Genomic DNA, 23,308 nt, shown 5'->3' with positions numbered 1-23,308 from the left:
GGAAGTTGATATCTGAGTATCTATAAGTTTGAAGCCAGCCCAGGCCAGAAAGTCCATGAGATTTATCTCCAATAAAACACTCAAAAACCAAAGTAATGCTGTGACTTAAAGTGGTAGAACACTAGCTTTGAGCAAAAGAGTTCAGGGACAGCGCCCAGAGTTCAAGACCCACAACGGACAAAAACAAACAAAAAATTGGAAGTGGAGATGTGGCTCAAATGGTTCAGTGCCAGCCTTGAGTGAAAAAGCTCAAGGACAAATCCCAGACCTAAGTTCAAGTCCCAGTACTGGTACAAGAAATACAAGGCCAAATATTTTTATTTAGCTTCCTGTATTCTAATATTATTACATTGTAACTTAATATTTGCTGACCCCTTTTATATAAGTAGATATAAAAATACAACTGTGGCTATATTTATTTATATATCTGCTCATTTTAGTTAGTGGTGTTGATTCTTATCCTACATTTTTGAAGAAAAATTCCAATAATGTATACTAATTGACTTTATCAAAGTCCTGCATACATTTCACCTACAATGTTCCTTTTCTTTTCTTTTTTTTTTTTTTTGGTCAAAAATTGCTATAAGCCATGACATCAGGAATTTTGGAAAGTCTTGAGAGGAGCCAGTTGGGAGGACTGATGACAGGTTGAGAGCAAACAGGAGAGCCTAGCAATTTCGGTCAGGTCAGCAGTAACATGGCCTGCCATGAGGCCTCTGTGTCTGAGGTCTGCACTTCATAAACTGTGCACTGTCATGTTGGGACTTAACCACACATGTCCAGTGCTGTTCCTCTGCAGCAGTGGGCTGGGGGGGCTTGGTCATGTGACCCTGAGAACTGGAAGGCAGTGTTCCAGGCTAAGACACTCAGAGCACTTCCTCTCAAGGACCCCTTCTCTTCTGGGCTGGTGCTCCTAACCTGGCAGGCCTTGTTTTCTGTGCTCCTTGACAGTAAGGGTATAGAATAAAGGCCCAATCCTCTCTCCTTTTTTTTTTTTTTTTTACCCAGGATTATAGCAACAGAAGAAGTTGTGTTAAGTTCATTTTTTTGTTTTTGTGGTTGTAGTGATGCTTGAATTCAGGACCTTGTACTCTCACTTGGCTTTGTCACTCAAGGCTGGCGCTCTGCCTCCTGAACCACACCTCTTCTTCTTCTGGCTCTTGCTGGTTCATGGACTGTCCTGGCTGGGCTGGTTTCAAACTGTGATCCTCCAATCTTAGCCTCCTCAGTAGCTAGGATTACAGGTGTGAGCCACTGGCACCTGGCTCACAGAATTAATTTAGCAGTGGAAAAGGAAGCTCCACACTGCAATAGCAGCAGCATAGTTTAACATGTTAGTCTCACATATCAAGATATAAAAATACATGCCAAGCATACATCTTTTTCTACATTACCATTCAAATATGAGTAGTTTATGCAAGTACTGTTTTACGAGAATCTTATGACATCCAGATGAAAACTAGAATCACTTTCTCTGTGACAACAGAATCACAGCCTACCTCCAGAGGAGCAGGCATGGGATGTTGTTAGAAAAACTCCTTCACCACAACCTGCCCAACTCCCAGCAACTCGGGACAGCATGGGAATGCCAAGCAACAAAGCTCAGCACCATAACTAGGATTCAGTCTTGTTACTGACCTCAATGGTCAATTTTGTTTATATAGGAATAAAAGCCCTGCAGGTCAAAACCTCTGGAAATTCAGACTGGGTCCTAGCAAAAACTAAGTCTAGTAGCAGAGCAAGGACTCACTGAATTAAATGGAAATAGGTTAAATGAAACAAGAAACTATTAATGTGATTCAGAAAAGAAATGAAGTAATCTTAATATGGTTGAGAGAAGAAATGACTGGCAAGCAATTAGCAGAGCATAGAACTAGAACCAAGAAATGTTCTCTTTTTTTGTTCTCATCAAAATGTTTTAACACGGGACATGTACTATGGCTCATGCAGGTAAGTAATCCTAGCTGCTTAGAAGTCTCAGATTTAAGGATCCTGATTTGAAGTTAGCTCAGGCAGTAAAGTCTTTAGACTCTTATCTCCACTTCATCAGCAAAAAGCTAGAAGTAGAGCTGTGGCTCAAGTGGTAGGTGCTAGCCCCGAGTTCAAGCTCCAGTATCTAGTATCAGCACACATAAAAACATTAGTTCTGTGGTGTATTTTGGTAGGTTTTTGAACGGATACATTAGATGTCCCACTTGGCCTTGGGGTCTTTGTGGGTGTCAGGGCTTTGAAATCAGGTTGGCTGTATAGCCGGCTTTCTCTCAACTCACAGGCCGAAGGTGAGAGAGAAGACAAGGGAGGTTGGGGATTTCTCAACAGATAGCTTTTATCTTTAAATCCAAACTTGTGATTCCAGTTTTGACCTTTTCCTGGCTAGCAGGAAGTGGGAAGGGGTGGAGGAGAATGAACAGCTTCCCCATGAAGGACCTGTACAGTACATCACTTCTGCCCAAGGGGCAGCCTGGGCCAGGATCCCTGCCAGATGAAACAACGCTGCTCAAGCTTAGCAGAAGGGGGGCCAGTGCTTTGGTTCTGTTTCTAGAAAGAAGCGGAGAGAAAGTTAGGAGGCTCTGCCGGCAGCCTTGGGAAAATTACTCTTCTCTAGTCTATTTGTAAAATATAAACTTTTCATTATTTGTTCTGGGTTTATTATTTTGTTTTGTTTTTGTCAGTCATGGAGCTTGAACTCTGGGCCTGAGCACTGTCCCTCAGCTCTTCAGCTCAAGGCAAATGCTCTACCACTTGAGCCACAGCGATGCTTCAGGTTTTCTGTTGATTAATTGGAGATAAGAACCTCACAGACTTTCCTGTCTGGGCTGGCTTAGAACCACGATCCTCAGATCTCAGCCTCCTGAGTAGCTAGGATTACAGGCGTGAGCCACCTGCACCCGGCACTTTTCATTAGTTGTTACTGTTTTGATAAACAAACCAAACCACCTGTAAAGACTTCATGAAGACATCAAGTATACCTTTAATAAATATAGATATCCCTTTTTCACCCTTAGTGGGTGATTTCTTGTGCTGTTTCCAAACACAACTCTTATCTAAAAGTAATCATGATAGTAAAGTTCTATATAGGTAATAAATTACTCGACATAGTAAATGTCAGTTTCTGTGGGTCAGGTGTCTGTCCAGCCTAGCTGTTGCCTATACTTCAAGTCTTCCTTGCCAGTCAGGTGCCAAAAGTAGTTTCAGAAAGTCACATAATCAACGAATGCTGGGATTGGGGTTTGAACTCAGGGTTTGGGTGTAATCCCTTAGCTTTTTTCATTCAAGTCTGGTGCTGTACCATTTGAGCCACAGCTTCTGAACTTTTTACTGTTTAATTAGAGATGAGTCTCATGGACTTTCCTGCCTCCGCTGGCTTTGAACCTCACCCTCTTGAGTAGTGGCAGAACTGTTTTTCGGAAGCTGTTAATAGCCTAAGCTGCAAATTTGTTTTACACCATAGCCGCCTCTTTGTCTGCAATGGAATGTGATTCTGGGGCCCCTCTAGCTAGTCAGAAGTCCACCCCTCATTAGTGCTCAGCACGAGGTTGATGGTACTCCCTGTGCACCAGGCCCTAGTCCAGACGATGAGGGAAGAAATAGTAAAGAAACTGCTCCATTGCTACATTCCTGTCCCTGGAAGGCTGTGATGTTAGAGGATGGACCAGTAAATAAGGATCCTTAAAGGGTCCTCAAGCCAAGGTATGTAGTGTATCCAGAGAGCCTGCAGCCTGTCGCTTCTTTAGCTCCATGTTCTGTCTTGCAGGTGGAACATTACCAAACACAAGAAAACATTACATAGCCATGCCCTGAGATAGTGTGAAGATTCAAAAACTACATGTCTATTAGCTAAGGAAGGTTGTAAACGTGTTTGTGTCTTTTGCTTTTGGAACTAGACATGTTTGTTAAACATCAAAGGAGAGTGAGTGCTTTCGTCCATCTGACAGGTATCTCTTAGGAAGAGGAAAACCTCTGTTTAAAAGGAAGAGGATATTGGTGGCTCATACCTGTAGTCCTCACTACTCAGGTGGCTGAGATCTGAGGATCCCAATCTGAAGCTAGCCTGGAAAAAAATTCAGTAAGACTTATCTCCAGTTAACCACCCAAAAGCCAGAAGTGGAGGTATGGCTCAAGTAGTAGAGTACCAGCCTTAAACAAACAGAGCTAAGAGAGAGAGAGAACAAGTCTCTGAGTTCCAGTACTGGAAACAGAAAGAGAAGAGAGAGAGAGATGAGAAAGAGAGAGAGAGAGAGAGAGAGAGAGAATACATATCAGAGCATAACCTGAAAAGCTGTCTTTCATTTTTTTCAGATGGTTGAATGACATGAAAACAAGGCTTAATATTAGGGTGAATTAGCCGGAGTTCAGCAATTGTGTTCAAACCACAGTGGAATTGTAGGTCTATGTCAGCCATGAGCTTACAAACCTCTGATGAAAGGTGTTAGGTAGCTATAATTTCTTGAGGTAAGGGAAGGGTGTGTAGTACAAATCCAAACCTGTAATTAAGGAGCAAGCTGCAATGAAAGCACCTGAATCCAGGCAGAGGGTCCACTTCAGATGATGGAGCTCCACAACAATCTGCGTGTGTCTGTATGTGTGTCTCTGTGTGTTGGTACTGGGGCTTGAACTTAGGGCACAGTGCTTTAGTTTTTTGGCTCTATGCTGGTGCTCTACCACTTGAGCCACAGCTCTACATCTAGCTTTTTGGTGGCTCATTGGACATGAGTCTCACAGACTTTTCTGCCCAGATTGGCTTCAAACTGTGATCCTCAGATTTCAGCCTCTTGAGTAGGAAGGATTACAGGCATGAGCTATCAATACCATACCATACCATTATCTCCTTACCAGCCTTGATGTTTCTTTCTGTAGTTTTGAAAGGTCCTTTTTAGTTACTCTCTTTATGTGGCAACTCACTTTGGGGTAGAGGAAACTAAGGAACCTAGATTTTTGTTTGTTTGTTTTGTTTTGTCAGTCATGGGGCTTGAACTCTGGGCTTGGGCGCTGTCCCTCAGCTCTTCAGCTCAAGGCGAGGGCTTCACCACTTGAGCCACGGTGCCACTTCCAGTTTTCTAATGTTTTATTGGAGATAAGAGTCTCAGGGACTTTCCTGTCCGAGCTGGCTTTGAACCTCGATCCTCAGATCTCAGCTTCCTGAGTAGCTAGGATTACAGGCATGAGCCACTGGCGCCAGACCCTAGATGTTTCTTGCTTCACTCAAGTCAGGCCATTCTTGAGGCAGGTCTGCTTTCAAGATAAAACTGACTTCAAGTCATATCTAAATAATTAAACTCTGCTCTGTGCTGCAAAGGCTGCCAAGCTAGTCCTGGCACATGGGCAGGAGAAAAGGTTACAGAACAAAGGCTGTTGACTGGGTTCTGTTAATTCTAGGGCCTCCCCTCTACAATATGCTTATTGTTAAATTTTAATTAGGGTATCTGAAAAGAAACTACCACATTATCTTCAGGCAAGAAAGAGAAGTTTATGCCTGAGCCACTCATCCCCAGCACAGGTTGGAGACACACTTGGAAATGGGGGAACACCTTGCTGGCTGAGATTAAGTAGGGAAGGGGCAGGGAGCAGATGTGGCCATGTGAGATGTAGATGTGACCTCAGAACCTGGGAACCTCCCACAATCTGAAGGAGATGTGACCACGGTGGTCCAGAATGTGACGTCAGAGAAGGGGGAGGTGTGCCGGTCACCTAGATGACACAGGTGCAGGTGCTAGGCAAAGACTTCCTGCATGGAGCACTGGGTTGGAGGTCGGGGCACCTATGTGTAGATTCAGATTCACACACAGACTCAAGAGTACCTAACACGTGCTTTACCCGTAGCAAGACCTGGTGTCTGTACTGATACAGCTCTAAAGAAAACATCATATCTAGACTCCTATGGGTGACAAATGTCACCGGCAATCCAGAGTTCTACGTATCGTATCGTTGAGTAGATCATCATTTCAGAAGAATGTAAAGATTCCTCTGTGTGTGTGTGTGTGTGTGTGTATGTGTGTGTGTGTTTGTGTTTTCATGTGTGATGGTCCTGGGGCTTGAATTCAGAGCCTGGATGCTCTCTCTGAGCATTTTGTTCAAGGCTAACTCTACCACTTGTGCCAACAGTTCCACTTCTGCCTTTCCAGTCGTTTATTGGAGATAACAGTCTCACTCACAGTCTGCTTGGGCTGGTTTTGAACTATAGTCCTCAGATCTCAGCCTCCTGAGTAGCTGGATTACAGGTGTGAGCTGTCGACAATTAGCATAAACCTCCCTTTTAAAAATAAGATTATATATTATACAGAACCATGTCACAGTGTACATGGATTCCAGAGACCTAGCCCTTTGGCTAAACCTTTGTCAAAGCTTGCTAGATTAAGGGGCTGGGGTATGGTTCAAGTAATAGAATTAACCAGCCTTGCAAACACAAGGCACTGAGTTCAAACCCAGTACTAGCAAAAATAATTTAGAATTAACCAGCCTTGCAAACACAAGGCACTGAGTTCAAACCCAGTACTAGCAAAAATAATTAAATGCCAGTTTTACTAGACTGAAATTTGATCACAGATGCTTTCTTTTAAATACTGCTTGTCTCTAAATTAGACCAAAAATCTGTGTCTGCCTTGTGTACCTCCCTGCTGCATGGGCTTTCTTAGCAGAAGACTGGGGGCTGCGTTTGTGGTGCTCAGCTACTATTAGCAAGGGCCTAGATTTTTGTGAGCCTTTGGGACCCTCACCCCTTGGGGGTGGTATCTGTGTTTTTGTGGTGCTGTGCAGTGAACAGTATCTTATGGTAGGTAGGGTGTTGGCCTGGTCACTGTGACAGAGACATAAAATAATAGTAATATAGATGTATTCCCCCAAGACCACCACCAAGCATGTGTCTCACCTAGGGCTACAGCCAGACAGTATAACCAACCAGGATCACAAGCCATGCGATTATACTGGCTCAGGGTGGCAGCTGCTCATCATCGATGCTTCACTGGTGGCCTGGGTGTGTCTGCATCGCTGGGTGCTGCCTTCAGAGACGGGGCCACCTGTGGCACAGCTGGGGAGGCAGGATGAGACTCAGTGCGTGCCCAGTGCTGAAGGCCAGAGCCCACAGAGCACCATTTCCCGGGCCTTTCCTCTGTCCCCAGGGCCTCTCTGTCCAGACTCCCTCTGTTCTGAGGATCCAAGGCTTATTGTAACCTCACCTCTGTAAGGGCCCCAACTCTAAATACAACCACAGGCTGAGGTACTAACTTAAGCCTTCAACACCTAATTTTGGAGGAGACACAGTTGATCATATATAAAATGTGAAAGTGTCAGTATCAACATGACATGCCCTTGTAGGGTGAGATTAAGGCCACACATGTGCAGGTTTCTCTGGGTGCTAACATTGTGCTCTCTTGTATAATCCCAGAATCCACAGACTGAACTGTTGTCATGTTTTTTGTGTTCGGCAGGCCTGGCAGCTGCGGTTCAGTCACCTTGTGGGCTACGGTGCCAAATACTACTCATATTTGATGTCCAGAGCTGTGGCATCCATGGTTTGGAAGGAATGCTTCCTTCAGGATCCTTTCAACAGGTAATCAGGGCTGGGGGAGGTCCATAAAATCTCCCTCCTTCAATCACAGTTGCCCCATCACCTCATTACATGTGAAGTCAGCCTCACCGAGGGAGGAGGGCCCTGGGGACATGATGTGGGAGGTCTGTGAACAGTCTTCATTCTGTCCTTCACTCCAGTGACTGCCCCCCTCCTGCCTCTTGCCACACACCTCTGCAGTGGGGTCTATATGTAACCTTCCAGGGACTCCAGATGGGGTAATAGGGTTCCTCCACATCTGCACAGGGCAGCCTGTGTGATTCGTCATGTGTTTTTATGGTGTGTGTGTGTGTGTGTGTGTGTGTGTGTGTCTCTGCATGTGTGTACGTGTTCTAGTACACCCTGTTAACTCAGAGCCTGGGTGCTGTCCCTTAGCTTTTTGGCTCAAGGCTGGAACTCTACCACTTGAGCCACACCTCCAACTTCTGGCTTTTTACTTGCTAACTGGTGATAAGTGTATCATAGGCTTTCCTGCCCAGGCTGACTTTGAACCTCGATCCTTAGATCTCAACCCCCTGCGTAGCTCAGATTACGGTGTGAGCCTCTGCACCCAGCCTTCTACCTTTCTTCTTTACTGGTTGGCACAGGGCTTAGCATTCTCCCTCACTTGGATGAAGCACCGTTGGAAACACTGTTAATAGTTTCTTTCTGGAAATTACCCCCTCTACCTGCTTTTTTATTTCCTGGGAAGTCTGGAGAAGGGAACTTCTCTTCCTACCCCAACACAGGTCCATTTTCGGTGGCCCCTGCCTGCCACCTACATAGTTTAGACAGCTGCAGAGTGCCTCCTCCCATTGCTCTCTGTCCTCTGGCCTGGGAGGTCTTGCCCACATATCCATCACTGGGATAGCCAGTGGTCCAGACAGTCGTTTCCCAGTTTTCTAGACGAGGCAAAGGGACACTTGCATGGGATTAGCCCATGACCATGGCGAACCTGTAGCAACCCAGTGCCCCCACCTTTCTTTCCCAGAATAAAGGCAGATCATGACACTGGAGGGTACAGGGGAAGCAGGGCTTGAGAAAGGTAGGCTGACCATGGAGAGGGCATGGGCTGTGGTCCTCCCTGACTTGACTTCGGTATCCTCATAGGACTCCTCGTAACAACAGGAACCCAGAGAAGTTGGGGTTTGGCCTTAGGATTCCTTAGCAGGTGTTTCTTTGAAAGCAAAATAGTAATTATGCCCTGATGTCATAGTGGTTTTAAAGCACTTTATCTCACCACCACACGGATGAACACACCTGCACCTTTCAGGCAGTTCTGAAAGGTGCCTGTTAACTTCATCGCCTACCCTAGCTTAGGTACATGCCCTCTTTAGATGTGAAGGGTGCCATAGAGATTGCACCTAGCAGCTGGGAGGAAACTGAGGCTCACAGAAGGTGAGTAGTTTGCTCTATGTGTCACAACTAACAGACTGGACTGAAGGGACCCTGTGGGTCTCCCCAATGTAGATCTCCAGCCCCTTCCCTGCCCACCCCTTTCACTCCCTGGACTTCTCTAACTGACACACTTGGATTGTCTCAGCACTTAATAATCATACTCTGTTCCAAAGTCTTTGGAACTTGATTTCAAGTCAAGATTTTTTTTTCTGGTCCTAGACACTGTCTCTGAGGGTTTTGCTCAAGACTAGTGCTCTACCACTTGAGCCACAGCTCCACTTCTGGCTTTTGGGGTGGATAATTGGAGATAAGAGTCTTAATGGACTTTCCCGCCCGAATAGGCTTCAAACTGTAATCCTCAGATCTCACTCTCCTAAGTAACTAGGATTACAGGCTTGAGCCACCACCATCACTCAGCATAGAGGGTTTTTTTTTTAATGTTGGACAGCTTGCCCCCATGTTATTTTGTATTCTGCCTTTGCAGACTGTAGACACCTAGTCTCCTTTTCAGATTTTATTATTTTTGAAGGATCTGCAGCCAAACTTGACTACCATAAATCAGTGTCAGGGATTGCAATACTCTATTGGTGATTTCTATAAAACAGGAAAAATACCATCTTATTTGAGGAAATTATACTTTAGAAGAAAACCACATACTATTAAAGACATCTATTTCAAAATATTTATATCTTGATTAAATGTGTAATTCTCACCTATACATGTAGGAACCAGACATAAAACTAAGACTTGAAAGGAAGCTAGTCAAAGCATTAGGCTAGGAAATTCCTAGCCTCTCTCAAAGGGTCCTTTTTATTTATCTAGAGACAGAGTTTTGCTTTGTAGCTCAGGCTGGCCTTGAACTCACACCCTGTCTGATTAGAGACCATGTTCATAAAAATTACCTATACATAACAATGCTCTGGAGTCAGTAGAATGCAAATAGTATCAAAATGTATTTAACTCAGAATTGGAGTGTAACTCATCCCATAGTAAAGCAATCCTTCCCCTCACACCTAATTATTTAACTCATCAGGGTATGTAGTCAGTTTTATTTAAGAGAATGACATCTTCCATAAAGTATAAAAACTACATCACTAAGTAGCTCTTTGCAGGAACCATTCATGTGGAGAATTTCTGTGCCTTCATGTGTTGGTACAGTGTTCCTCAGAGGACTGTCACCTACACTCACTCTGTTAACAGTAGACCTGAGAAGATGGAAATGAAGGAGCTCTTTGCTCCTCTGCTTTGGCCACCAGCACATACAGAGGCTGCTGATAGCTACCCTGTACTCTCCTCTCCTTTTCTTATTTCAGTGTCCTCACCTATCCTTTCTATGCTCTGTGTGTGTGTGTGTGTGTGTGTGTGTGTGTGTGTGTGTGTATGTATGTACACACATGTGCATGCATGTACGCACACCAATTCTGGGGCCTGAACTCAGGGCCTGGGCACTGTCCCTGAGCATTTTTGCTCTAGGCTAGCTCTCTACCACTTGAGCCATAGCTCCATTTCTGGCTTTTTTAGTGCTTAATTAGAGAGGCAAGAGTCTCACAAACTTTCCTGGCTACGCTAGCTTTGAACCTCAGTGCTCAGATCGCCGCCTCCTGAGTAGCTAGGATTACAGGTTTGAGCCACCAGCTCCCAGCACATTTGTGTCTTCTTGTATTCTCTGAAAATAAAGACTGACATAAGTAATTCTAAACCTCCCTTTAAAATAGTCCCCACAATTATACAGAATTGGATAGCATCTTATTCTTCCCATATCAAATAAATCAAATGTAGTCTATTCTGTAGAGAGGCCACTGGTTAACAAAACAGAAAGCCAAAAATGCATTTATCCTATTATAACAAACCTATTGATTCTGGTATTATTTATGTTGGCATCAATTTAAAAAAAATCAGAATTTGGGTCCAGTGTTGGTGGCTCATGCTTGTAATCCTAGCTACACAGGAGGCTGAGATCTGAGGATCATGGTTCGAAAGTCTTTATCTCCAGTTCACCAGCAAAAAGCCAGAAGTGGAGTATGGCTCAAGCAGTAGAGATCCAGTCTTAAGAGAAAAAGGTAAGGCACAGCACCCAGGACCAGATTTCATGTTCTAGTACCAGCACCCAAAAAGTCAGAATTAGATTCTGAGAAGGAAGAAAACAATCTCCCCTCTTGCCTGGTGGCGGGGTTTGTGACTGGGGCATCAGGGTCACCACCTCTAAAACATTCAGGGCAGTATGGGTGAGCAGGTGTGGCTAATAGCATTTCCTCTACTGCAGGGCTGCTGGGGAGCGCTACCGCAGGGAGATGCTGGCCCACGGCGGGGGCAAGGAGCCCATGCTTATGGTACAAGGTAAAGCAAAGTCTAGGTGGCTACCTTTCCTGCAGTCCAACTTTTCAAGTTTATGAGTTCTGTGCTTTGTGCTTTGCTTTTGGAGTACTATGACACTTTAAAATATTGTGATAGGCCGGGCACCAGTGGCTCACCCCTGTAATCCTAGCTACACAGGAGGCTGAGATCTGAGGATCATGGTTCAAAGCCAGCCTGGGGAAGAAAGTCTGTGAGACTCTTACCTCCAATTAACCACCAGAAAGCCAGAAGTAGTGCTGTGGCTCAAGCGGTAGAGCGCTAGGCTTGAGCTGGAAAGTGCAGGGACAGTGCCCAGGCCCAGAGTTCAAGCCCCATGAATGACAAAAAATAAAAAGAAAACAACATTATGATGTTTACCTTAAATTCTTGGAAAATTTGCTTTGAGAAATTAACAGGTCAGACTATTTTGTTGTTGTGCTAAATCATTCATTTATTCCTATCTCCTATTTATTTCCTATTCCTTTAGTTTTTCTTCTGAGAAATACCAAGGGATGGAGGTAGACTTTTTTTAAACATGTTTCAAAGTTAGAACCTTATTCCTGCCCATCCCCCAAGTACTAGAGATTGACCTCAGGGACTTATACTCTTACTTAGCTTTTTCACTCATGGCTAGCACTCTACCAGTTGAACCACAGTTCCATTTCTGGTTTTTTTTAATTGGAGATTAGATTCTCACAGACTTTCCTGCCCTGGCTGACTTCAAACCATGATCCTCAGATCTCAGCCTACTGAGTAGCTAGCTGCTAAGATACTAGGCACCTGGCTAGGACTTTAACTTTTAAGTTATCTTTTTGCAATATTGCAAATGCTTGTTCTCCTGTGAAATTTTTGACTTTTGTGTAAATATTTTTATGGAAAACTTACTTATAAATTGACCACCATAATTTTTCTCACAAATTTTTCTAGGAAGATGTAAATATTATTGGGTACCCAGAAAATATTGACAGTTCTGTTTGTGGCTAGGCCTTCTTACAAAATTGCTCTCAGAAAATGAATCCCAATATTAGAGAAGTGTTGCTTCAAAGTAGTGGTTGAGAGGGTTGTGGTAGGAACTAGTCTGACTTATATGTCCCCTTGCCTATAGCAGTTGAATAAGGCCTATAGCCACTCAATGTTAAATCCAGACCCTTTCCTTCAGTATTTCATTTATCAAATATCTAGTGGGGCCAGGCTTTGGTGGCTCAAGGTGGAGGCTTAAGGATTATAGTTCAAAGCTATCCCAGGCAGGAAAATCTGTGAGGCTCCTATCTCAACTACCAAAAAGCTAGAAATGGAAGTGTGGCTCAAGTGGTAAAGCACCAGCCTTGAATGACAAAGCTGAGGGATGCACTAAGACCTGAATTCAAGCCCCAGTACTGGTGCGCGTGTGCATGTGCGCACACGCGTGTGCGCACACGCGCGCGCACACACGTATATATTATATAAATATATAATTATATCCTCCCCCATGGTATAACTCCTGTTTTCACTGTATTTGATGTCCGTATAATTTGGGGGGGGGGAAGGAAAAAAACAAACTGTTTAAATAGAGATACAGGTTGACCCATTGTAACAATGAGATGTACAAGACACTGTTGAACAATGAACTTTACAGTTTAGGCAGGGTGTGTGGGGTGGGGAGTGTAGTTGTGGAAGTGGGAAAGGGATAATAGGGGAAAAACAAAGGAGGAGGCAACAATATATGATAAGAAATGTACTCATTACCTTGCTCATGTAACTGTAACCCCTCTGTACAGTATTTTCACAATAAAAACATAAAAATATATTAAACATAAAAATATATAATTACATATTTATATTTAATATATATATATACTTAGATGTAATATATAAATATACATAGCATTAATTACATACAGGCAGGATTCCAAATGTCAGTGGAGACATATAGATAGATGCATAGACCGCATCTCTGCTCTTACGGAGCTTATGGCACCTCATAAGCCTTTTCCGGTTGGATAGATGGAGTGTTCATTCATTTGGGCTTCATCTACTCTTTGCTACACCAGGTTTATAAACCTGTCATCCAGCCCAGCAATCTCATAGCTTCTTGTAGCTTTAGTGGAATATGTCCTCTTGTCGTCTTGATGAAGAACACCAGCTGTTGCCACCTTAATGTCCTCATTGCTCCGTATGGGCCCTTCTTGAACTTTACCACATCCACAGTATTTTCATTGTTGTTGTTCCACAGCAAATCTTTCTGTGGCCCAGGCTAGCCTTCAGTTCTGGGCTCAAGCCATCTTCCAGCCTCCCGAGTATGTAGATCTAAAGGCACACACCACTGCACCTGACTAGAACTGTCTTACGTGATTTTCACATGCTAGTTAATCTTCTTAGTACACTTTAGAGGTAAGCATTATCATTCTCTTACATTTTATGTGGAAGATAATTAATAGACCAGGTCCCTCCTGGCCCATGTTAGGAGACAGTGAATGGGAGATCAGAATTTGAATTTTGGTGGCTATGGGGCTTGAACTCAGGATTTGGGTGCTGTCCCTGAGCTCTTTTGCTCAAGACTAGTGCTCTACCGCTTTGAGCCACAGGTCCACTTCCTTGAGCCTGGGACATAGTGATCAAGCTTCTCAGCAGCCTGTGAAACAATTCTTTTAGCAAAGGGTCTGCTGTGAAGCCAGGCACAAGTGAACTTCATTGGCTGTTGCTTAGATTGTGTACTTTTAGCTGATAGTCTACCAAGTTTTGTGATAGCACACCAAAGGATGAGGAGATGCCCAGGTTGCTTTCTCTTAAAAGATGGTTTCTATTATGTGTGGTCTTTGAGAACTGTGCTTTGTCCTTTGGGGCTTTGAATGACTATCCACGTGTAAATATTCCATATAGTTTCAATACAAGGAAAAAGATAAATCCTTTTCATATTTCTCTTTGGACTGGTGTAATTTCCTACTCTGCTTCTGAAGCAACCAGTGGTACAGCACCATACTACAAATTCTCTTCTTTATCCAAAACATACTTGTGTTTAGAAACTTAATATTTACCACCCCCGTTCACACACTTATGAGGGAAAGACAAGTCACGCATAAGACCACAGATGCAGAAGTATTCCAATTCTAGTGAACACTTTATACTTTTAATATCTTTCTCCATGTTCCTTCCAGTCTCATTAATTGCTGTGAGTTGTTTTGTGCCAGAGATAACCGGGGGGACCTGCAATGTGGTCATACTTGTTTTCACTTTGTAGAATTGGACTTAAAAGACAAAGCCTGTTGGGGTCATTTTCTGTATGTACCAGACTGCACCAAAAACTAGAATGTTTTAGATGAGTTAAGGCCATGCATAGCCTTGCCTTCTAGTATTTCTATCTAGGGGATTTCTTGTAAGTGTGATTGGCAGAATTACTGAGGCTTGTGATTTAAAAAAAAAGCATAATCGGTCTAATTGGTGTTCCTCTTCTATGAAAGTGTAATGTGTGGGTGTGGGTGGATGGGCTTAACACAGGGCCTCATACTCTTACCTTCTTGCTCAAGGCTGGCAGCTTAGGCTACCACTTAGGCTACACCTCCACTTCTGGCTTTTTGCTGTTGAATTGAACGTAAGAATCACACAGATTTTTCTGCCTGGGCTGGCTTTCAACCTCAGTTCTCAGATCTCAGCCTCCTGAATAGCTGGGATTAAGATGTGAGCCATGAGCAGCCAGTGAAGGTGCAACTTGTTACAGGTACTCTGCTTTATTTAACTGCTTCCTTTATTAGATCATTATATTACATAAGGAACAGTAGAATACCTCCTTTCATACTGTGTGCCTCTATTACCAAATCATGACTTCATTTTACTTCCCTGATGAGGGCTTGACTTTCAGATGGACCTCCAAGCCATTTCTTCTGTCCCAAGTGCCTCCACATGGTACTTTGTGGTCTTTGAAGAAGACTTCAGAAGAAATAGCTGTAGTGTGAAAGTTTGTAGAGTCCATAAGCTTTATAGACCATGATAATAACAATACGCCTCGTGAAGGTTAAAATGGGTTTGTGACTTTAAGTATCATTATCCAACAATTTGTGAAATTTGTGAAATTTATGCAATCACCTAGGGCAATCTCAATAAAAAATTATTAATAATAATGAGACCAGAGAAATCAGAGACAGCTTTTGGTCTGGAATGCTAAATACTGCACTTAAAATTTTTTTTCTATTCTTTTTTTTATTGTGAAAATACTGTACAGAGGGGTTACAATTACATGGGCAAGATAATGAGTACATTTCTTATCAAGCATTGTAGCCTCCTCCTTAGTTTCCCCTTCTCATCCTTTCCCATCCTTCCTCCGTCCCCCCAACCCAATCCTCCCCCCCCCACCAAAGTTGTAAAGTTCCTTTTTCCACATAACGACTTGTACATCTCATTGTTGCAATGTGTCCACCTGTATCCCTATTTAATCGATTTGCACTTAAAATTTTTAAAAAGGTATTCACTTTTAGATTACCTTTTCCAACATGAGTCATCCCTTGGGACCTTGGCCCTCTGTTTGTTCTTTATGAGTCTCTCTGCCATTTTTAGTCCCTGCTGGCAGATGGCTCTTAATGGCCAGAACCCATCTAAGGGAGTCCCAGAGAATGCTCGCTTTGCCTTTCTCTTTTCTCTTGTTTGCTCACATTTACACATTCATTGCTAGGCAACCATGTGTACCTATTCTGTAGCTGTGCAATACAATATACAGACTCGACCTTTTCTGTCCCTGACTGTGCAGAGAGGGCTGCCCAGGAAACAACAGGCCTTTCTTAAAGCTTTTTGAATTTTTCCTTTCAATGCTCTTACTGCCATTTAGACTGAGAATTTAACTAAATGGTTAAAACAGCTCCTAGCATTGCCATAGTAAGTCTCTTTGGAAAGCCACTCATGTTAAAGGAGATAAACTTGGAATTGACTTCGAAACTGTTTCTCCTTTTGGGTTGTGTGTGTGCTAACACTGGGGCTTGAACTCAGAGCCTGGGCACTGTCCTTTGTTTTTCACGCAAGTCTAGTACTCCACCACTTGAGCCACATCTCTTCTTCTGGCTTTTTGTTGGTTAATTGAACACAAGAATCTCATGAACGTTCTGCCTATTCTGGCTTCAAACTGCAACCCTCTGATCTCAGCCTCCTGAGTAGCTAAGATTACAGGCATGAACCACCAACACCCGGATTTTTTTTTTCCAATCCATCTCTGAAGGGGTTGTAGGACTCAGACCTATGGCTGTGAGAAGTCAGAGCTAGTATGGCCTCTGAAGAGGCCTGTCCTGAGCATGACTCAATGCCAGGACAGTGCAGACCGAAAGCAGCATTGTACTTGCCTAACTCCCAAGTGAGGGCTGGCCCTGCGTTCTCACTGAGGATTTCGGCAGCTCCTTCTACACCCCACGGAGTTTTGGCTTAATGTGGACTATCATATTTCTGAGTAATAAGAGAACTTAACATTCGACTTCAAACAAACCATGATGATATGGCATTTTCATTCATTTTGCCATTTTAGAAAATATGTACTGGAATGTTTTTTTAAGTTGTGCTGTGGTGAACATGATCCTCAGTTGGGTTTCCATTATGATACTTCTAGAAAATGTGCAAGGGTTTTTTTGGTTTTTTGTTTTGTTTTGTTTTGTTTTTTGGTCAGTCATGGGGCTTGAACTCTGGGCCTGGGCGCTGTCCCTCAGCTCTTCAGCTCAAGGCTAGTGCTCTACCACTTGAGCTACAGCACCACTTCCAGTTTTCTGGTGGTTTATTGGAGATAAGAGTCTCACAGACTTTCCTGCCTGGGCTGGCTTTTGAACCGCAATCCTCATATCTCAGCCTCCTGAGTAGCTAGGATTATAGGCGTAAACCACTGGTGTCTGGCAAAATGTGCAGTTTTTAACAAGGCCAACATACCCTGGTTGTGTGAGTAAGGCAAACCTAATATCTCCCCCGTGGGGCACTGAGTTGTCTCTTCCTGACACTCAAGGTAGAGGGATGCACAGGGCTTCAAATAGAAACCACTAGGCTTGTGCCTGACAGATGGAGTCTTTTATAGTTGTTTTTTTTTGGTAGTTCTGGGACTTGAACTCAGGACCCAATCTCCCTGTACTTTTCTACTCAAAGCTAGTGCTCTACCATTTGAGCTACAGCTCCACCTCTGGCTTTTTGGTGGTTCCTTGGAGATAAGAGTCTCACAGACTTTTCTGCCCTGGCTGGCTTTGAACTGCGATCCTTGAATCTCAGCCTCTTGAGTAGCTGAGATTACTAGTGTGAGCCACTGGTGTTAATAACTCAGTTTCTAACCATTTTTAGCCACCATGGCTCAATGGGAAGATTCTGCCACAGCCTAGGAGACCTGCAGCTGCTACGGGAAGGACATGCTTTCTGCCTCTGGTCACAGCATTCCTGTGGGCTAACCACAAAGAATTGGTGATTGGGAGGAGTGGAAGATTCCAGATTTTGGCCTTCCAGAAGGCTGTTTACAAATGATAAGCAACTTACTTCTGTACTCCTTTCCAAAAGAAAAGGTAGAGCTCTATCTCTAAGTCTGTGGCCAAAAACAGTTTGCAATTTGAGATACAGAGTTAAGTGTCAGAGTTGCATTAGGACTGAAGATCAGATAAGAGAAGAAGGGAAAGAAGTCAGTTCCCAGCAGACTCAAGCTCCCTTCCAAACTGACTCAGAGCAAGGTTTAGAAGCCTGAAGGGCCTTTCCTTAAGCTGATTAAAATCACTTAATACTTTACATTTCTACAGAGCTTTATAGTCGCCAAATCACATTCCCTTTCACCATAATCACCCCACTTCATCTCATCAAATATCATTTTTGTTCACAAAACAAACCAGAGAATTATACTTTATATTCCAAAAGGTCACTTGTTTTGCCCAAGAAGCTTAGTACAAGCAATCCCTAAAGGTATTTACTTCTTTTTTTCCCTCCTTCCCTCCCTCCCTCCCTCCTCCTTCCTTTCCTTCCTTTCCTTCCCTTCCTTCCTTCCTTCCTTCCCTCCTTCTTCCCTTCTTCCCTCCTTCCCTCCTTCCCTCCTTCCTTTCGTGCCACTTCTGGAGCTTGAACTTAGCGTGTTGTCCCTGAGCTTTTTTTTGTACGTTTTTTTAAATTGTAAAAGTACTGTACAGAGGGGTTATAGTTACATGAGCAAGGTAATGAGTACATTTTCTTATCAAGCATTGTTACCGTCTCCTTTGTTTTTCCCCTACCATCCCTTCCCTCCCACTTCCACAACTACCCCCCCTCTCCACCATTGTTACAACGGGTTAACCTGTATCCCTATTTAAGCATTTTGTTTTTTCCCATTCTCCTCTCCAAATTAGAGAAGGATATATACAAGATGCAGGGCCTGACATCAAAGTGAAAACAGGGGTTATACTGTGGGGGAGGAACATACAAAGAAACAAAAAAAAAATCACACAGTACATATGACCATATAAGATGATGTTAAACGAAATGAACCCCAAGATAGGGACACAAATATTTTTCTTGGTATTGTTCCTAACATATTTATAATGTCCCTGAACTTTTGTGCTCAAGATTAGTGCTCGACCACTTTGACCTACAGCTCTACTTCCAGCTTTTTTGGTGATTAACAGGATATAAGAATATCACAGATTTCTCTGCCTGGGCTGGCTTTGAACCATAACTCTCAGACCTCAGTCTCCTGAATAGTTAGGATTACCATCAGCATCTAGCTTGCTCTCTTTAAAAACTTTCTTGTTCCATAATATGACTATACTCTGCACCCTATTCACGGGCTCCATACCATTCTCTCCAGTGGAAGGATCCTAGCCTAGCAGCCTAGAGCATCTTTCAGTGTCAGGAAGGGAGCAAATGCTGAGAAGCTTACAGTGATAGGTGGGTGTGTTACAGGAGTAAGGATATCACTAACTAAGCCTTTCCATGGCCAACACTCAGTAAGTGTGATCAATCATGGTATTGGTGTGTAATCCAGAGTATGAAAGGACTGAGTAGTAAGTATATGAAGAACAGCCATTTCTCCTGGAGAGAAGTTCTAAGTAATGAATGTGCAGAGTGGCTTCCTTTCAAAGAGTACACTGTGAAAGGATGGGGGGAGGAGGGGGCTGACACATACTGACTGGCAGCCAGGTGGTCATGGTCTTTGCACAGTTGCGAGTCATGAGGGAAGTGTGCAACCATGATGTGTAATGTGCCATCTTAAAAGAAGCACTTCCTGTCTAATAAGTATACTTCCTGTCTGTGCTCTTCTTCCCTAACACTAACCCCAGTCTAATCATAAGGACATTAGACAAACCAAATGAAGGACATTTCACTAAACACCTGAGTACTACTACTCAGCATTGCCAGGGTCATCTGGAACAAGTATGATCAGGAAGGGTCACAACCAGAGAAGCCCATGAGGCATATGGCCCAGTGTACTGCATGAAGCCCCAGAACAAAACTTAAGAGGGTGTAGATAAAGGCTGCATTTAGTTGGCAAGATTCTTCAATGGCTTCTTGGCTGTGACAGATGAGCTACACCATTGTAAAATAGTCGCATAGAGAAGAGGCTGAGTGTGGACTAGCCATCTCAGTTTTTTAATATGTATTAATTTATCTCTGCATGTATGTGTTAGTATTGGGACTTGAACTCAGGATCTGGGCAGTGTCTCTTAGCTTTTTCAGTCAAGGCCACACCTTCACTTCTAGATTTTTGTTGGTTAATTAGAGATGAGTCTTGTGGACTTTCCTTCCTGGGCTGGCTTCAACCATCAATCCTCAGACCTCAGTCTTCAGTAGTTAAGATTATAGATGTGAGCCACCAGCGGCTGGTCAAAACCTGCTTTTTCACTGGGCAAATTCATTTCATCTTTCAACAGTTCTGATTGACAGACAGACATGCTTATTCAGATGGCCCCAAAATATTTAGTCTAATTGGAAGTTTGATGTCTTATTTGGTGCATCTTTATTTTTCTGATAACCCAGTTACCAATCTGATAGACCAAATGTGCTTGCCAGGCAGCTTCAGTTATAGTGGTGTTTATACAAGACAAATACTGTGCCAATCAAAGAGTAATAAGTCTTGTCTGTCAGAAGTACAGCCCACACTTAAAGTAATGACACTAAATAAACAGCCATTGTTCCATACCAGTTTGATTGATCTCTCCCTTTGTCAAAATGTATACTGAGTTACTTTAAACCAAAAGGCACTTGACATTGTTTTATGGCACCAAAAATTAGTAGTACTTACTATTTCCAGTTTTTAAATACACAGTTAACTTTTAACCATGCAGTCAACATTGGTATTAAGTGATGAAAAGTTGGTGTACTCTTGGGAGGTAAAAAAGCTGCCTTTCAGTGGTTGTTCCTACATTGTTTGTTGTTGTTGTTGTTTTTGTTGATCATGGGGCTTGAACTCTTGGGCTCAAGGCTACAACTCTACCACTTGAGCCACAGCACCACTCCTGGTTTTCTGGTGGTTTATTGGAGATAAGAGTCTCACAGACTTTCCTGCCTGGGCTGGCTTTTGAACTGCAATCCTCATATCTCAGCCTCCTGAGTAGCTAGGATTATAGGTGTGAGCCACCAGTGCCCAACCATTGATTTTTTTTTGTAATGTTTCTTTCTTTAATTTTTCAAAGTTTCAAGGGAGAGAGAAACACTAAATATTGACACACGTGACAGATTCTGTTGTGGGCCTTTTCCAAGACCCCCCCCCACACACACACACCAGGGAGCTCCAGAATGAATAACTGCCCGGACAGCTTCAAAGGCTGTCGGCCTGGGCTTAGGAGGTCCAGCCTGGCATGTGTCATACCTTTGTGAGCAACTTAGGAGAGCCCTCACATGGACATATTAAGAATGGAGAATTAAGATGATTTAAAATATGCTGAACTCACACCTGTAATTCTAGCTACTCGGAAGGCTGAGATCTGAGGACAGCAGTTCAAAGCTAGCCCTGGAAGGAAAGTCCATGAGACTCTTTTTTGCAGTTAACCATTTAAAGTGCAGAAGTGGAGCTGTGGCTCAAGTAATGGGAGTATCAGCCTTGAGTGAAAAAACTAAGGGACACCACTTAGGCCCTGAGTTCAAGCACCAGCAGGACAAAAAGAAAAAAATAGTTAAAGTACTAGCATGCCAAGAAAAACTATACTGTGGGAAGTAAATTGTCCTGGTGCATTCTGATGGATTGCTTACAAGTTTATGTAGATTCTCATTTTTTGTTTTTTTAGTCAGAGCCCTCTGTTGTCCCTCTGAAGCACTCTACTCTAGCTAACTTCTTGACATGTTGTGCGTGTATATTGTTTCACTTCTTGGTCCATTGTGGTCTCTGTCTTGTAGAGCCTGCACTCTGTGCAGGCAACTATGGAGAGAGCTGTGCATGGTCATGGTCCTGTTCACCACTTTATGTGGGGCTCCGTGTGTAGGCCTTCAGTAAAAATCTTTTAATGCATGGGTACGTAAGTATCAGAATAAACTTCCAGAGCCAAATGTATTACTGTGCCACAAAAGAATAAGAGAATAGGTTCCTGTTTCTCCAGTTCTGATATTTTTGTAAAGCTTTATAATAATGTCAACAACAACAAACAGAAGGCAGAGCTGCGTGTGACATGTTCCGCCTCCTGCTTCTCTCTCCACACTGTCTCTTCTCAGATGTCTGGGCACCCGCTTGTCTTTGGCATCTTGCCATCAGCCCCATTCCAGCTAGCTCCCCTCCAGCTACTGGCCTGGCCTTTGCCCTTTTTTGGTCAGAGTTTGTGAGCAGAAAGAAGTAAGCAACGGTACTTAACTGAATGCTGTGGGCCACACTTTGGTTACCTAAGGTTCTGTGTGCACTTTTCTTTGGAGAGCCTCACCTCCTATGCTAGATATAATATATATACATATATATATTTACACATATTTATATATACATAGACATATTACACATGCATATATACATATACATATTACATATACATATATATACACATGTACATATATAACATATATAGTTAATCACCTTTTTTATTTTGGCCAGTCCTGGGACTTTGAGCCTTGGCACCCCTTTTGCTCAAGGCTAGCATATAGCATTTGAGCCACAGCGCCACTTCTGACTCTTGTATGATTATTTGGTGATAAGAATCTCACTGACTTTCCTGCCTGGGCTGGCTTGGAACTATGATCCTCAGATCTCAGCCTCCTGAGTAGGTAGGATTACAGTGTGAGCCATGGGCACCTAGTTAACTTTTTTTTTTTTAATCGTTCCTGGGACTTGAACTCTGAGCCTGCGCACTGTCCCTCAGCTCTTCAGCTCAAGGCTAGTGCTCTATCACAGCACCACTTCCAGTTTTCTGGTGTTTTATTGGAGATAAGAGTCTCCCATCCTTTCCTGGCTGGGCTGGCTTTGAACCACAGTCCTAAAATCTCAGCCTATTGAGTAGCTAGGATTACAGGCGTGAGCCACTGGCTCCTGGCTAAGCTTTTTTTTTTTTTTTTTTTTAAGCTAGAATTTTGCTGTGTTACCCATGCTGGTCCTGAACTTCTAGCCTGGTGTTATAATTCACACCTGTGATTCCAACACTTAGAAGGAAGAGGCTGCAGGATTTGAGCTAGCCTGGCCTATATATAGCCTTTGTCACAAGCAAGAAAAAGAGATGATGCTCCTGTCTGAACTTATTTTTCCTGGCTAGAATTCTAGCTTCCCTGCTATAGATCCTCCATCAGCTTTATAAACCACTGCATATGATTTAGGCATTTGCACTTAAGAACAGTGCCTGGTTTATGCCCACAGAGTGAAGGGGTATTGGCTGTAACCCATGCAGAGAGAAGGAACAGGTAAGGGACACAGACAAAAAGCAGGTCCCAAACCTTCCTTCTGTTCTGTCTCACAGGTCAGAGTAGAGTACCTCTTACTAAACTCTGGCCATCAATGCTGTGTGTTCAGCAGCTCTGAGGAAGGATACTCATTCTGCAACAGAGGACAGTGACAAAAATATCAGTGGCCAGCACTTACTTTCTCCCTCCCTCCCTTCCCTCCCTTCCCTCCCTCCCTCCCTCCTTCCCTCCTTTCTATCCTTCCTTCCTTCCTTCCTTCCTTCCTTCCTTCCTTCCTTCCTTCCT

The 23,308-nt window shown here is 43.3% G+C and overlaps 1 protein-coding gene across 1 annotated transcript in view; it reads left to right on the top strand.

The window, feature by feature from the left end:
* Positions 1-23,308, top strand: part of Mipep (mitochondrial intermediate peptidase) — a 112,258-nt gene that overhangs the window by 79,180 nt on the left and 9,770 nt on the right. The window contains exons 10-11 of the mRNA XM_013013248.1: positions 7,425-7,546; positions 11,205-11,278. Coding sequence (XP_012868702.1) covers positions 7,425-7,546; positions 11,205-11,278 — 196 coding nt within the window. The remainder of the gene's footprint in view (positions 1-7,424; positions 7,547-11,204; positions 11,279-23,308) is intronic.

Source organism: Dipodomys ordii, unplaced genomic scaffold, assembly GCF_000151885.1.
Source record: "Dipodomys ordii isolate 6190 unplaced genomic scaffold, Dord_2.0 Scaffold1, whole genome shotgun sequence".
In the NCBI taxonomy this organism is placed as follows: domain Eukaryota; kingdom Metazoa; phylum Chordata; class Mammalia; order Rodentia; family Heteromyidae; genus Dipodomys; species Dipodomys ordii.
Note: the sequence above shows the minus strand (reverse complement) of the source record. Positions and strands in the feature narration are given on the sequence as shown.